Source organism: Bubalus kerabau, chromosome 22 (genome assembly GCF_029407905.1).
Source record: "Bubalus kerabau isolate K-KA32 ecotype Philippines breed swamp buffalo chromosome 22, PCC_UOA_SB_1v2, whole genome shotgun sequence".
In the NCBI taxonomy this organism is placed as follows: Eukaryota; Metazoa; Chordata; class Mammalia; order Artiodactyla; family Bovidae; genus Bubalus; species Bubalus kerabau.
Window position 1 is genome coordinate 41,199,819 of NC_073645.1, and position 17,487 is coordinate 41,217,305.

Here is a 17,487-nt window from a genome sequence, read left to right on the forward strand (position 1 = left end):
GCTAGTGTCATGTCATCCCTTCAAGACGGAACACTTACGCATTAGGCTGTAAATGTGCTTTTCTGCAACATGTTCGGTAAACAGCTTTATAAGGTCATCTTTTAAGTCTCTGTTAAGCTTGGTTTCGATGTAAAACTTATTCTGAAATAGAAAACAAGTTATTTTTCAGGGCATCAATTAGAGGGAAATAATTAGTCTAATGAACTCAGGCACTAAAAAATAATTTTAGGAAACAATTCATAAAAGCATCAATTAAAACATAAAAAACCAACATCAGAAAACAAAAGCTCTGCCACTATTATAGTCTTCCTAACATGGGAGTTTAAAGCACATAAAGATAAAATGCTATAAATCATATAAAAGAACATGGGAAGATACTCAACATTAACTAGACAGGGATGTAATGGACCATATTGTATGACAAGCACTTAATATGCCCTTTTATATGACTACATCATCATCTAAAGGCAATACCAGGAAACACAAGTGATAGGTATGCTATTTAAAAATCTAGGCTTAAAGCAGGCAGTGGGCATGCACTGGTTGACTCCCCTACATTCCACTTAAATGATTAGTCCAAATCATTCAGTTTACAGCATTCCTTCCGGATGGGCAGTCTTTGGTTCAAAGGCAGACAAGTGACCCAAGGTAACCCAAGCAGACGAAGGGAAACTGAGGCTTGAGTGAAGAGTACCTTACAGTCATCTTACAACCATGTGGAAAACAAGATGAAACAGATATGTAAAGCAAAGAGACAAAAAACAAGCTAAGACTTTGATAACACTGCTGCAACTACAGATTTAACCAACCCTGGAAATGACTTTATTTCTAGAATTTTATAGCAAGAGATAATACTTTTATTTATCTAAATCACTTTGAATCAAGTTTTCTGTTTCTTACAGCCAAAAGCATCCTAATTAGAATGACTGGAAAGTCAAAAAGACTAAACTCATTTGTGTTTAAAAATGCTAACTCCATGTATAGGAGTGGAAAATACAAAGAGGAATATTAACAAGTTGCTCACTGATTCACTCAATTTTTAACATGTTTTATTTCCTCTCTGATATGTTTTATTTCCCCTAAAATAAAGAAGAAAACACTTGCTAATGAAGAAATATAACACACTGCTTTACATCTTGCTTTTTCACCTAATGTTGTAGCTTGAAAAGATTTCTCTTAAAAATAACATATGGACATGTCATTATTTTTGACTGTATAGTTTTCACTGTAAACATCCTTCATCCATTATTTAAATAGTAGTCTCCCACTGACAACACCGATTTCTCCCAATGACCTGGCTTTTTTTTCCCCCAGTAAAGCATATCTTACAGACAACAAATCATTTTGAAGTTTGGTATTACACACATAGCGACCTCTAAGCAACAGAATGTAGAATCAATCTAAACAACTCAGCCTAATAACAAGAAAGTGGGACGATGGTTTCTAAAGGCTCTTCCATTCAGTACGAACACAAACATTAAGATCCTATAACTTTATATATTTAAAACAGGGTGGGGTGGGGTGGGAGTGGAGAACACGTCAGCAAAATCAAGAGACTACAAATTATACCCATGGCATAATCCTCCAAATGAAAGAGATCGTTAGAATGAAAGAAAATTTTATTGTTCCACTTTTTATGGAGTTACCTCCTTGGCATTTATTATACATCATGTTTTTAGATACATATCTTAACTGTACTTTCTGAAGATAACAACTCTTCGTATATAGGAAAGATTTTTATTTTCTTACCTTTATTTCTTTATCTTTATTTTCTAAGCACAGTATTTTTCATATGGTAGAAATAAAATAAATGCAAATTGGGTGACTGAGATTAAGTAATGCCTAATTGTCTATTTCAGCAATGGTATTTATGAAATTTTAAAACAGTGTACACAAGGCTAAATAAGTTTTCTATGTCAACACTATCAAATATTGCTGAAAGATTAATTTGCATTTCTAACATAATACTTAGTAAAAGAAAAATAGACTATACTTAATTTTCTGCATCTGTTTGCACTTCGGCCAATAAACCAAGGTATGTGGAGAGGGAAAATAGCTCCAACTTACCATATATATGAAAAGAGGCACAATGCTCTGCAATGCTCCCATATATTGTCCAAGAGCTATATTAAATCTTTCAATATAGAGGTCTGGAGGGCTGGCCTGTGAAAAACAACATACATGGGATCATTTTGGGAAACCAGGTATAAAGATCTTCCAGCACAATCTAAAATGCAAACAGAACTCAATCAAAATTCATATTGAAATTAACAATTAGGAAAAGAGGAGGCTTATATCCTGAAGTTTAGTTAAAAGTTTTATCTCTATTCCAGTATCTGCTATATAAAACTAAGGTTTGATTTAGTTGTCTTTAAAATTTGTGTAACTGTACCACCTTAAAAGGCTTGCTCTGTTAATAAATAAAAATGTAAATTCATAATTAAGATAAATGATACAATTTTTTAAATTACCACTAAACTATAGACATTTACTATGGGAACTAAACTATATCTGGGCTTGGAAAAGAGGAGGGGGGGATTCAAGGAAATGGTATACTATATACTTATAGTATACTTATAATATACTATATACTGTATATTTAATATACTATAAGAAAGGCTGTTGGGATTTTGTAATTATCTTTGACACAGTAATATTCTGAGTTCTATACTAACTCAGTTGTAAACCACTCGTGTAGCTAACCAACTATAAACCTCATCAAGCAGAAAGCAGGACTCAGAGGGTCCATACACATCTGCAGCTCTGGAGAGCAGTTAAAATAAATGTAATACATGACTGGCACTTAACTGTTATCAAATATCATGTTGTAAACCCATCAAAAGAGAACACTTCCAATTTCAGTGCGTGTTGTCGAATGTGCCTGCCTGCATGCCTGCAAGCTATGTGTGAACCCACACGCAAGTCCTAGCCAGTGAAGCTGCAAGCAGAGGCTAAACGAGGCCACAAGAGCCCTGCTCCTAAAGAATTAGTGTCCTTATAAGAAAAGGCACCAAGGGGTTCATTCTCTTACCCTTCCTCTCCCTTCCCTCCCGCTAAGCATACTCAGAGGAAAGTCCACAGGAGCGCACTGCAAGAGGATGGCTGTCTACAAGCCAGGAAAAGAGCTCTCACCAGAAATCAAATCAGCTGGCACCTTAACCTTGGACTTCCCAGTCTCCAAAATGGTGAGAAATAAGTCTCCACTGCTTAAACCACTCAGTCTGCAGTATTTTGTTATGGCAGACCAAAACAGACTGTGTTTTACAAAAGTGTACCCAGGTTCTATTTCACTTTGTTCTCCAAAGCGAAATTAATTAGGTACCATTTTAACATTGAAGAAACACACAAATGGGCAAGGATTTGCCAAAAATGAGTGTGTCAGGAGACGACAGATCCGGGTCTTCCAGTTCTGAATTGAGTTCTGGGCAAGGAGCTGTGGTCACAGGCATGGCACACAACATCACACAAAGCTGATTCCACAAAAGGGCTGACTCGTACCAGTCTGATAAGCTGATAACCATATCATACACAGAAAGTCTGGCTTTCAAACAAGGCTACAGAGAAACACCACATTGAAAGACTCCTAAATATTAAATACTGAGATTATAAAACCATTTCAGCTAAGCTGCTTTAGAAAATGTCCAAACAGTCCAATAATATTTTAAAATAAAATTTAACTCTTTTTTTCAGTACTGCTTAGAAAGAAAGAAAGTGAAGTCACTCAGTCGTGTCCGACTCTGCGGCCCCATGGACTGTAGCCCACCAGGCTCCTCCATCCATGGAATTTTTCAGGCAAGAGTAGTGGAGTGGGTTGCCATTTCCTTTTCCAGGGGATCTTCCTGACCCATGGACCCATGGATTGAACCCGGGTCTCCCGCAATGCAGGCAGACGCTTTACCATCTGAGCCATACTTACTTCTAAGTTATCTCCCATTACTGAGTTCTTATATAGAGGTTTGGTGCACACTGTTTTAACATTTATTTTTCTTAGTCTACTGCAATACATCCAACATTTTTCTGTTTAACTTCTGAGGTAACTGAGGCTCAGAAACAATCACTTGACTGTAGTTCTACTGCTAATAAGCCCAAGAATTAAGACTCAAACACTGTTCAAACTCAGTCCTGCATCTATTTATTAGGTAGGTACAAAAGTAATTATGGTTTAGCATTGTTGAACTTTGCCGTTTCATACTGGAATACATTCTTAAATAAATGTGGTTATGTTATACATCATTTTAATGTGCATATCTCGATTTTTTTGGCTAATGACTTACTATTTGGTGTATATTTCATATTTATTTCAGACTAGGAAATGCTGTTAGACGAAAAGCAAACTCGAGTGATTTTCTTATTCGAGTTCAAACTGGGTTGTAAAGTAGCAGAGACAACTCTCAACATCAACAGCAAACGCATTTGGTCTAGGAACTGCTAAAGAACGTACAGTGCAGCGGTGGTTCAGGAAGTTTTGCAAAGGATACGAGAGCCTTGAAGATGAAGTGTATAGTGGCCAGCCATGGGAAGTTGGCAATGACCAACTGAGAACATCATCAAAGCTGATCCTCTTATAACTACACAAGAAGTTCCCAAAGAACTCATCGTTGACTATTCTCCGGTCATTCAGCATTTGAAGTAAATTGGAAAGGTAAAAAAGCTAAATAAGTGGGTGCCTCATAAGCTGACTGAAACCAAAAAAATTGTCATTTTGAAGTGTCATCTTCTGTTGTTCTATGCAACAACAAACCATTTCTCAGTCTGATTGTGATATGCGATGAAAAGTGGGTTCTATACAATAGACAACAACCAGCTCAGTGGCTGGACTGAAGAGAAGCTTCAAAGCACCTCCCAAAACCAAACCTGCACCAAAAAAAGGTCACGGTCACTGTTTGGTGCTCTGCTGTTGGTCTGATCCACTACAGCTTTCTGAATCCCGGCAAAACCATTACATCTGAGAGGCATGCTCAGCAAATCGATGAGATGCATTGAAAACTGCAACACCTATAGCCAGCACTGGTCAAAAGAGCCCAACTCTTCACCACCATAACGCCCTCCACACAACCCACGCTTCAGAAGTTGAAGAAACTGGGCTAGGAAACTTTGTCTCCTCCTCCGTATTCACTTGACCTCTCATCAACCAACTACCACTTCCTCAAACATCTTGACAACTCTTGACAAACATCTTGACAACAGGGAAAACGCTTCCACAACCAGCAGGACACAGAAAATGCTTTTCCAGAGTTCAATGAATCCCAAGGCATGGGTTTTTATATTACAGGAATAAACAAATTTACTTCTCATTAGCAAAAGTGTGTTGATTGTAATGGTTCCTATTTTGATGAATAAAGATGTGTCTGAGCCTAGCTATATTTCTTGGGCTCCAAAATCACTGCAGATGGTGACTGCAGCCATGAAATTAAAAGACACTTGCTCCTTGGAAAAAAAGCTATGACCAACCTAGACAGCATATTAAAAAACACAGACATGACTTTGCAACAGAGGTCCATGCAGTCAAGGCTATGGTTTTTCCAGTAGTCACGTATGGATGTGAGAGTTGGACCACAAAGAAAGCTGAGTGCCGAAGAATTGATGCTTTTGAACTGTGGTGTTGGAGAAGACTCTTGAGAGTCCCTTGGACAGCAAGGAGATCCAACCAATCCATCCTAAAGGAAATCAAACTGAATATTCATTGGAAGGACTGATGCTGAAGCTAAAGTTCCAATACTTTGGCCATCTGATGCGAAGAGCTGACTCACTGGAAAAGATCCTTTTGATGGGAAAGATTGAGGGCAGGAGGAGAAGAGGATGACAGAGGGTCAGATGGTGGGATGGCATCACCAACTTGATGGACATGAGTTTGAGCAAGCTCCAAGAGTTGGTGGTGGGCAGGAAGCCTGACGAGCTGCAGCCCATGGGGTCGCAAAGACTGAGTGACTGAACTGAACTGATAATGATTTAAGATTCACAACCAAAACTGCAATTATGCTTGCACCAACCTAATACAATTTTTAGCACTTCGAAACTTAGAGAAAAAAACTCAAAATTCCAATTTAAAACACTATCTTACCTCTATCCTTTCACATCCTGCTTTCACATCCTCCCATGCAGCTACTAACAGCTTCCCAACAACATCCATGTGCTGCTTAGGTCCAACTGCCTACACGTTCTACCTCTTCCACCACGCCCTACGACTCACCATGGCTAACTTCTCCTACTGATTCTTTAGGATCTGTGTCACTTCCTCAAAACTAACTGAGATATATGGCCCTTCAACTGGGCACCACCACACTTACTTCCTTCTCCACTGGGTGGTCTCTGTCACTAAACTTTCAGCTCCTAGAGGGCAAGATCTGTGTCTTGTCTTTACATCTCCAGTTGCAGACCACAGAACCTGAACATCATAGGTCAAGATAAACGTTTTTGGTGTGGTTATTTTTGCATTTAGAACAGTCTTGCTTATATTTAAACTTGTTTAAAACTAATCTGTGCTATGCGCTCACTTGGTCATGTTAGACTTTGTGACCCAACGGACTGTAGCCCACCAGGCTCCTCTGTCAATGGAATATTCCAGGCAAGAATACGGGAGCAGGTTGCCATTTCTTCCTCTAGAAAACTCTAATCTAGCCTTGTTTAAATCTAAATTGCTATTTTATCATTTAACAAGGTTATATGACAATTTACTTATTTAGCCTTTTGAATTTTGATTTCCATACATACAAAAAAAAAAAAAAAAAAAACAAGAAAAATACTAATGTGCCACTTCCAAGATGTGTTGAGAATCAAAGAAAATAATGTGTAAGTGCTCTGAAAAATGTCAATTATTACACATGTACATGCAAATAGTAAACCCCTTTCTGAATTAACTGTCTAATACCTCAGAAAAACTTATTAACATTATTAAAGGCATTCTCTGTCAACCAAAGAAATTGGGGAAAACGGTTCCATATTATGGGCAAACTTTTCACTATAACTAATCAACAGAATCACATGTAATATCTTTCTCCAAACTGCATCAAAGAACTCTGGAAATATTTCAGCATTCAAAGAAATAAAATTTATAAGTATTATATGAAAAAAGAAAATCTGAAGAGTTTTTGCATTAAAACAATTTTCTCTTTTCATAAAAGGATATTTAATCTATCCAAAAGTTAAAAGTATGAACACTGATCAAAAGTCATGCTTAACAACAGACAGAATAAATAAAATTGAATTCCTTAGCTATTCTTTTAAAGAATTCCCAAAGCCTCAAAGGTTATAAGTGTTAGAAAGTACTTTTTGTACTGAATCGAATGTCAAAACAGTCACTTAGCTTTTATACTTCCATATTTCATGTAGTACTTTTTTCAAAACCTCTTAAATAACAGACTACAAATTTTAATAGTCTTCTAAAATAAATACAGTCTCTAGGAGAAACCTAGAAAAAACCTGCTAGTAAAAAAATTAATCAGATTTTTTTCTCCTTAAGACTTAAGTTCAGTATACTTTGGGCCCCACTGGGGAAACTGCTACCTATTTGATTTATATAATTTCACCATTAAGTGTATTTGAATTGGACAGTATGTGAAATTTTTTACCTCTAAAATATAAGCAAGCTTCATTTTCTTCACTAATAAAATAAGAAAAAGCAAGTCGCCAGAAAAATAACCATTATTCCAAACTTGCTCCAACTATCATAACAGACTTATATATTCCCTGAAATTTGTAATATAGCTGGTAGGAATATTTTAATTTCTTCTTTTTTAAATGAGTAATGCATTCAACTGGTTTTAAACTCAAGGAAGTTCAAAAGGGTTTAAAGGGAATTCACCTTTTATTCCTTCCTTACTGAACAAACCAACACTTAATTCCTTTATAACCTTCCAGAAGAATTTTACTTACATACAAGTAAATAAGAGCCCTATTTATAGCCAGTGGGAACTTGGTGTATAACACAGGGAGCTCAACCCGGTGCTCTGTGACAACCTAGAGGGGTGAGAAGGGGTGGGAGGGAAGTTTAAGAGGGAGGGGACATGTGTGTACCTATGACTGATTCATACTGATGTAAGACAGAAACCAACACAACACTGTAAAGCAATTATCTTCCAATTAAAAATAAATTTAAAAAAAATCCCACTTATATTCTTTTTCACATAAATGCTAACTTACAATCATACTGGATCTGCACTTTTCTTAACAATGTATCTTGGAGACTGTTTCCTTCTAGTGGTTCTCAAACATTTGGATGATGTCAGGAATCCTTTATACTCTTAAAAAGTAACTGAATATTCTAAAAGTATTTATAATGTAGGTTATTCAGTTCAGTTCAGTCACTCAGTCGTGTCTGAGTCTCTGCGACCCCATGAACCGCAGCACACCAGACCTCCCTGTCCATCACCAAGTCCTGGAGTTTACCCAAATTCATGTCCATCGAGTCGGTGATGCCATCCAGCCATCTCATCCTCTTTCGTCCCCTTCTCCTCCTGCCCCCAATCCCTCCCAGCATCAGGGTCTTTTCCAATGAGTCAACTCTTCGCATGAGGTGGCCAAAGTATTGGAGTTTCAGCTTTAGCATCAGTCCTTCCAATGAACACCCAGGACTGATCTCCTTTAGGATGGACTGGTTGGATCTCTTGCAGTCCAAGGGACTCTCAAGAGTCTTCTCCAACACCACAGTTCAAAAGCATCAATTCTTCAGTGCTCAGCTTTCTTCACAGTCCAACTCTCGCATCCATATATGACCACTGGAAAAACCACAGCCTTGACTAGACGGACCTTTGTTGGCAAAGTAATGTCTCGGGCTTTTCAATACGCTATCTAGGTTGATCATAACTTTTCATAACAATAATAAAAATTGCATTTTAACAATTTTAATGTTAAAATACAGCTGAATACTTTATAAACTAATACATAAATAACTATATTTTCCCCCAAAAAATTAGTAAGAAGAGTGGTATTACTACGTAACATCAAATAAATTAATATCACCACCTATCTCATCAGAAAAGTCTTTTGAAGGATTGGGATATTATCAAAATCATCGTGACAGACACAGGTTTTCCAAAATTCTGATTTTCACTTCAACGCTCGAATTTTACCATTGGCAAATAAATAGCATCAGTTGTTTTTCTTTAAGTGACATGCATCTTTCCTTTTTCAGAAAATGTCTATTAAACAGCAGTCTAAATAACCATGAGGCTTTCCTGGTGGCTCAGACAGTAAAGAATCTGCCTGCAAAGTGGGAGACCAGGGTTCAGTTCCTGGGGCAAGAAGATCCCCTGGAGAAGGGAATGGCTACCCACTGCAGTATTCTTGACTGGAGAAGTCCATGGACAGAGGAGCCTGGTGGGCTAGGGTCCATGGGGTCACAAAGAGTTGGACATGACTGAGGGTCAAACACTTTACTTCACTTTCACTAAATAACGATAGTTTGTCATTTTTTCAAATAATATTTTAAAGGGGAAAACACTACCTAAAGAGCTGGTTTAGCTCAAAACTCATATAAGTACCACAAGTGCTATTTCTCAAAACAATCACTGCTACTTTAGTATACACAGCTTCCCATTTCTTCACAAAGAACATTCCTGTAAGTATATTCAAAGTCACAGTTTAGTAAAATTAAGACTTTTCACTGTTTCATCTTGGACATTAAGTGAAATGCTTTTGTCTTCTGCTGTGAGCGTCAAGAAATGAAGATTCAAGCTAAGACACCAGCAGTTTCACCCGCCATTGCTTCTGCACTACCAGACCAAATAACATAGTGAAAAGGGAAGATGAGATCTTGCATCATTAGAAGCACCACCAGACCAAATAACATAGTGAAAAGGGAAGATGAGATCTTGCATCATTAGAAAAACTGTTGATTTTACAGACCCCCTGAAAAGATTTCAGTGCCCCACAGAGGTCCTCAAATCACTGTTTAAAGAAATCTATTCTTATAAATATGGTGTTTGAATGTCCTATCCATTTAAACAGTCCCCACTGATAGCTTATTGTTTATCTTTTATCACCACACAATGTTGAAATGAATTATTTCATACAGATGCTATTCTATAGAGTAGTCTTAAGAAAAATTAAGTTTAAAAAAAGGTAGAATTAGATAATCAAATATCATCATAAAAAAACAAAATAATTTTGACACTTTGTTTTATAGAACAAAGCTGCTAAATATCAATATATATAAACACATATATTTACTAAGTATATATATTCCTTAGTTAACTTAATTTTGAAAGCTAGATAGGAAAGTCTGGTCAGTTACTCTAATTAGATGTATATTAATTTTTAGAACAGCATGACTTGTTTCATAATTTTACTAACCAATAGAGGGCTTCCCCTATGGCTCAACAGGTAGTCTGCCCTACAATGCAGGCGACCAGACTTGGGTTCAATCCCTGGGTCGGGAAGATACCATGGAGGAGAAAATGGCAATCCACTCCAGTGTGCCTGCCTGGAGAATGCCATGGACGGAGAAGCCTGGCAGGCTTCAGTCCAAAGGGTCACAAAGAGTCGGGCACACTAGCACGAGACGCCAACAGACAAATATACTACAATCTAGGTCAGTACTGCCCAAAAGAATTTCCTGATGATGGAAATGTCCCGTATTGGTCATGTCCAATATGGCAGCCACTGGCCACGTGTGACTACTAAGCACTTGAAATGAATTTAGTAAATTACATGTGACTAGTGGCAACCAAACTGGATACTGCAAATGTAAAATACAAGTTCCAGAACTTAAATTATATCCCTCCTCTTCTATCCACACCTTGTCCCCATCCCACCAAAATGAAAGACACACACAAATAAAATTTAAGAGTATCTGCTTTTATGTTCATAAACAACATAGTTGTCTTCAAATAAATAGCTTTCATATGTTATAATGAAATAGGGAGGTAGAAAGGAAGGAAAGGAAGAATGTAATAAACCTAACAAGGCCGCTAACACATATGTTTGTTGGAAGTAATACATATTCATTGAAATTTTTTAAAAATCAAAAATGCAATTATAGAAAAATAACCACTACCAAGAATGGTAGATAACTACCATCAACATTTTCTTCTGTTCTTCTGTGTGTGTATGTTTTTATGGAATGGATTTTGTAATCTAGTATTATCACTCTGCTATATATACTCATTAACACCTCCCAGATCAAATACATTTCTACAATGTAATTATAATGACTATCTGGCCCCAGCAGTGTCTACTTCATCAGTCCCTCTTCACTAGACACTTAAACCAAGCTCTGCTATTTGTATTACCCAGGTATGCACGGTACTCCTACTCCAGACTGGCGCTGCAGTGGTGCAAATGTGTTGTGTGTCTTCAGCAACAATACAATCTTACATTTAAACCAAAAGACACACCACTCCTAGCTTGAGACAGTGCAGGTTCGGGAATCATGACACATTTCCTCAGGCCACTGCTCTCCTAAGCACCTGAAAGGTTTATTAATGATGCAGATTCCTTTGCCACACTCCAATCCAAAGTCCAGACTCAGAAACTCTCCAGGAGTGTGTATTTTTAATGAGAACTTCAGGGGATTCTTTAGACAGCTGGCCCAGCAGCCGTTAAGCACCTAGAAAACTCTACCTTCGACCACTTCAAAGGAAAGAGAGGTGCTCTACAGGAAGGAAGTCTAAGGGATCCAAGGGAGGGTGGAACAGTAAGCACTCACTGACACAAGGCATTCACTGCATGACGCAGGGACACTGCAGCTGCAAACTATACCGAAATCAGTAAGAATATGGTACACTAACATTTTAACATTGGCATTAAGACTATAGGTGAATTGTTTTTTTTTAATTTAACAGCTTCTTGATTATTACCAAATTCAGTGATTATGAAGTTATTAAAGTCTAGCAGTGAAGCTCTAACTCCACTTAGAATGCAAAAAGCCACCAGAGAACGTCAGTCCTGCCCTGATAAGAAAAAGCTGGTCAACCTACAAAATCAATTTTCTGAGCTCATCAGAGACCTGACGTCACCATGTTTTACAACTGCAATGTCCAACCCCTCCTGATTCACACTAAGAACAGTCACTGCACTGTTCGAGAGTCTAAGGCCTTATCTACTGAAACAATAAAACTCAAATCCAATTCAACTACTAACATGACTGACTCAACTCCTCACACTAAGAGCCCAACAGAAGAGCAGCAGGCCCACTAGTAATAAGCATAAACATCATTTATGCCAGTCTCTACTATTGTTTCCATACACACTGTCCAGCATTCAATTAGAAACACCCCAAAAAAGCAAGAAAACACACCCACTGTCAAGAGTTAAATGGCCAATAGGCCCAGACACAGAGATGCACACAAGCTGAAACTATCTTACGTACTTTAAAATAACTATGATTAATACACATGATGATCTAGAAAAGGTTGGCAACATGCATAAAAAGATGGGGTTTTTAAAGTCAAACAAATGCTAAAAATTTTCAAATAGTTCCTTCATAATCTTTTAACATTTATTCTTATATTACCAAGCAGGACTTCAGCATTTTGGATGCCATACAAAGGGACCTGAATGCTGTCTTAATATTTTCTGAATCAAAAATTCATTTTTCTCTTTTAAATCTGCCTCTCTATGAATAACTTTAGCAAAAAAGAAGAGCATGTAATATACTTGGTCTAACTAGCTTAATCCATGACTTTGCAGAGCAGTTCCATGCTGCCGACAGCCAGATTTCTCAAGGCTCCAGAAGCAAGGCTACACCTGAGACCGACGGATGCTACATAAAAATGGAATTCTTTCCAAACAGACACAATACATCCATCTAGTATTATATTCTTATCCATTTCCATTTCCAACATGCAGATATTGCTTCCACAGTAAAATATGCAAAAAATTTTAAGATATGTACAAGGTAAATGAGTCTCAGGAGCTATTAAGAATTATAATGTGTATATTAGATGCTCCTAATACAAATTGTGAGGATGATTTTCTAATTAAAAACAACAGTAAAAAATAAACTGAGTCTAACAGACAGTGGAAGACATTTCTTGTTTAGGCCTCTTAACTTTCAAAGTCAACTGCTACTCTTACTACTGTTACCATTATATGGAAATTTCTTTCTCACTTATTTCTTAAAAAAAAAAGACTGTCTTTATTTTTCAAATACTATTTGGATCTGAACACTAAACAGAATTAAAATCAAGCCTCTGTATTCCTTTAGCTTACCCACACAACAGTGAGATAAACCTAGGTTCTAATCTCAGTTTTTTAACTGACTGGTGGTGGTTTAGTCAATAAGTCGTGTCTGACTCTTAAGACCCCATGGACTGTAGCCCACCAGGCTACTCTGTTCATGGGACTTCCCAGGCCAGAATACTGGAGTGGGTTGCTCTTTCCTTCTCCAGGGGATCTTCCAAACCCAGGGATCAAACCCTGGTCTCCTGTGTTGCAGTTGGATTTTTTACCAACTGAGCTACCAGGGAACAACAAAGAACAGTTACAAAAGGTTCAAGGATTAATAATAGTGAAAATATCCAAAGAAGTCAGATGGACTCAGATGACTTTTCAATGTCCTATACCCCTCATCTCTTTGAACAATGAGCAAAAATGATCTGATCACTTCTCCATATTTGCTTATTTTTTGAAGTAAACTTTTTTCCTTATCTTTTCCAATTTAAGTACATAACTCTGTCTTAAAACAAAAAGTTTACTTTAAAAAGAGTATAACTCATCAAGGTACTCTGTACACTCTGATAATAAACAACTGCAAATAATTATTATTTAAGTGATTTGACTCTCCTGCTCATCACAAATCCATTTTCCAAGTTAACTCTTTTAACTGTAACAGACGGTTCTAGAAATCTCAGCTATAAGGCAAGCACATTTTTTTATCTTTATCAACTTAGTAAGCGCTTTTACTGGATCTCTTTGGGGCCTGGTGGTCCTATTGCTACTGCTACTGCTAAGTCACGTCAGTCGTGTCCAACTCTGTGCGATCCCATAGACGGCAGCCACCAGGCTCCCCCGTCCCCGGGATTCTCCAGGCAAGAACACCGGAGTGGGTTGCCATTTCCTTCTCCAATGCATGAAAGTGAAAAGTCAAAGTGAAGCCGCTCGGTTGTGTCCAACCCTTAGCGACTCCATGGACTGCAGCCTACCAGGCTCCTCCATCCATGGGATTTTCCAGGCAAGAGTACTGGAGTGGGGTGCCACTGCCTTCTCCAGTGGTCCTATTAGGACAAATGAAAAGAAAACAGACTTGCCTTCAAAGGAAGGTGGTAAGCATATTAGAACTATGGTCTGAACGCAAGCCTATAGACTGAACAAGGGTTAAGGCATCTCATTGGCAAATTCCCTGAGATAAGAACAACTCTGCTATAACAACTACTTTAAGTTCTAATTTGTACTTAAAAATAGATCTCCAAATAACTTATTTGGAAAGACTTCTTGGGAAGAGTTACTTATCAGTTGGCAGTAACAGCTACCTTACTTGAAATCTATGCAGAAAGGGTAACAGACATTGTTCTTATTATCTAAAAATCTGTTAACCTTTCTGCATAGTTGTAGAATATATGTATACACTTTGTAGTTCAACAGCTATAGAAATTATAGCCTCCAGAAAATATACAAAATTTCATAGGACGACATTCATGACAACTAGTTGAATTATGCTGCCATCCACTGGACAAAACACAAATGGCAAAGCAATTCTTGGCTATGATTTTTAAACACAAAGATAATCAGGTTCCATTTGTTAGCAGTTTTAAGAGTAAAGGATGTCAAACCCATGCAGTTCAGTTATCCAAATGGTAGCAGGGCAAAACAGAATCTTCTAAATATCATCAATTCAAGTGCTGATTTTATCAGTCAAAACACAACTCCCCAAACCTCAGTAACTCAACAGAACAGAGCTTAGATAAACAAACTGTGGTATAACCATACAATGGAATGCTATCCAGCCAAAAAGAAGAATGAAGCATCATGCTATAATCATAAATAAACCTTGAAAACATGCTACATAGTTATTTAAGACAGATACAGAAGGCCTCATATTGACTAATTCCATTTCTATAAAGAATAGGCAAATCCACAGAGACAGAAAGTAGATTAGTTCCTGCCAGTGGCTTAGAGGAGTGGAGATGACGGACTGCTACTAATAAGCGCTGGCTTCTTTCTGGGGTGAATAAAATGTCCTGACATTAGTGGTGATGTTGCACAACTTTGCGTACACACTAAAACCCACTGAGTTATAACTTTCAAAAAGGTGAATGTCAGGGTATGTGAATTGTATCTCAAAAAAATATAATAATTTTTTTATTGTGTTTAAAAAAGGAAAAAAGTACATACAGCATACTTTTCTTTCTCCCTTGTTTCATGCCCATCTTGAGTATAGCTCCACGCTATACTCACTTAGGGATCCAGGTTACACAAGGCTTTACCATCTAGAGCACTGGGCAGAGAAGGGAAACATGGAAAATTGCACTGCCGATCTTAAAGGCTTCAGATCTTCGGGGGGTGCACGCCTCACTGAACACACTTTCCCTTACAATTCACAAGCCAAGACACTTGGCCAAGTCTAACTTCAACAGGACTGAGAAGTATACTCTTGATTGGGAACGTGTGGTTAACAGAATCAAGACCAGCATATTTACCTAATGAATTGTTGTTGCTGTTTATTTAGTCAGTAAGTTGTATCTGACTCTTGTGCGACCCCATGGACTGTAGCCCGCCAGGCTCTTCTCTCCATGGAATTTTCCAGGCAAGAACACTGGAGTGGGTTGCCATTTCCTTCTCCAGGGGATCTTCCAGACCAGGGACTGAACCCACATCTCCTGCATTGACAGACAGATTCTTTACCACTGAGCCACCAAGAAAACCCTACCTAATGAGTACTTAGTTCAAGACCACAACAGGCCAAGGAAAACAAAGTAAGTTAGGACCCTTGCCCTTAAGAAGCTCTCAGTATTGCAAAGGTGACTTCCTGCTGGTAACTAAATATATGCCAAGTGCTAAACTAAGGACTCTAGCAGCAACACACAGTGCTAGGGCGGCAAACCCTAACAAGGGGACAAGGAGAATGCCCCCTCTGCAGAAAGGGAAGGAGGAAAGAAACAGCGGCCACAGGAATTAAGAAAACACACAAAGATAAAAAGACAACCCCCCACCCCACCACCACTACCATCTAAATTTTAAAAGCAAAATACTCTTACACTATCTTGCTGAGTTCAGGTGTAAGGAGCCTTGAAATTCTTGTTAAGCGGGATGGTCTTTGTTCTTTGGGCAAATGAAGAAGCAAAAGGTTAAGAAAATGAATGACATGCTAAGTCTAAAAAATAAACAAAATGGATAGAGGGAGAGTGCAAGGTCAAGATATGAACCAGAAATCTTTTTCTATTGTTTGAGCAAGTATGAATGAGGATCTAAATAAACTAGGGACATGGCAGGGAATAAATATGAGACAATTTACAAGGGAGGAAAATCAGTAAGACTTGTGACTCATTTCAAATCTCTATCATGCTATTCACCACACTCCAGTATATTAAAATGACCATCACACTTTTTCCCTGAACAGTACAAAGAATAAACCCATCTTACTCATCACTATCCTTTACATCCATCACAATGCCTGGCATATGGACACTAAATGTTAGCTGAGCTAAATACTCAAAAACCACTCTCATCTTCCCTCCCACTCCCACTTCTAACAATTCCCCTGAAGCCAAAATGACCTTCAAATGCTCTCATCCTACGTCTCTTCCAACTTACTGTCTTATTTGTCCTGCCTCTTTCATCTGTGCAATGTGCCTCAGACATCTCTTTCTCCCTTTTGATTGACAACAGGTTCACAATTTTTCACCCAAGATTCCTGGGACTAGAAGTGTGCTACAATTCAGAACTTTTCAGATTTGGAAAAAGCCTCTTGATGAAAGTGAAAGTGGAGAGTGAAAAAGTTGGCTTAAAGCTCGACATTCAGAAAACGAAGATCATGGCATCTGGTCCCATCACTTCATGGGAAATAGATGGGGAAATGGTGGAAACAGTGTCAGACTTCATTTTTTGGGGCTCCAAAATCACTGCAGATGGTGACTGCAGCCATGAAATTAAAAGACGCTTACTCCTTGGAAGGAAAGTTATGACCAACCTAGATAGCATATTCAAAAGCAGAGACATTACTTTGCCAACAAAGGTCCGTCTAGTCAAGGCTATGGTTTTTCCTGTGGTCATGTATGGATGTGAGAGTTGGACTGTGAAGAAGGCTGAGCACCGAAGAATTGATGCTTTTGAACTGTGGTGTTGGAGAAGACTCTTGAGAATCCCTTGGACTGCAAGGAGATCCAACCAGTCCTTTCTGAAGGAGATCAGCCCTGGGATTTCTTTGGAAGGAATGATGCTAAAACTGAAACTCCAGTACTTTGGCCACCTCATGCGAAGAGTTGACTCATTGGAAAAGACTCTGATGCTGGGAGGGATTGGGGGGCAGGGGGAGAAGAGGACGAGAGAGGATGAGATGGCTGGATGACATCACTGACTCATTGGACGTGAGTCTGGGTGAACTCCGGGAGT

The 17,487-nt window shown here is 38.2% G+C and overlaps 1 protein-coding gene across 1 annotated transcript in view; it reads right to left on the minus strand.

Annotated features, from left to right (window-relative positions):
- Nucleotides 1-17,487, minus strand: part of CACUL1 (CDK2 associated cullin domain 1) — a 68,990-nt gene that overhangs the window by 19,605 nt on the left and 31,898 nt on the right. The window contains exons 4-5 of the mRNA XM_055560666.1: nucleotides 2,068-2,163; nucleotides 39-141 (exon numbers count right to left, since the gene is read on the minus strand). Coding sequence (XP_055416641.1) covers nucleotides 39-141; nucleotides 2,068-2,163 — 199 coding nt within the window. The remainder of the gene's footprint in view (nucleotides 1-38; nucleotides 142-2,067; nucleotides 2,164-17,487) is intronic.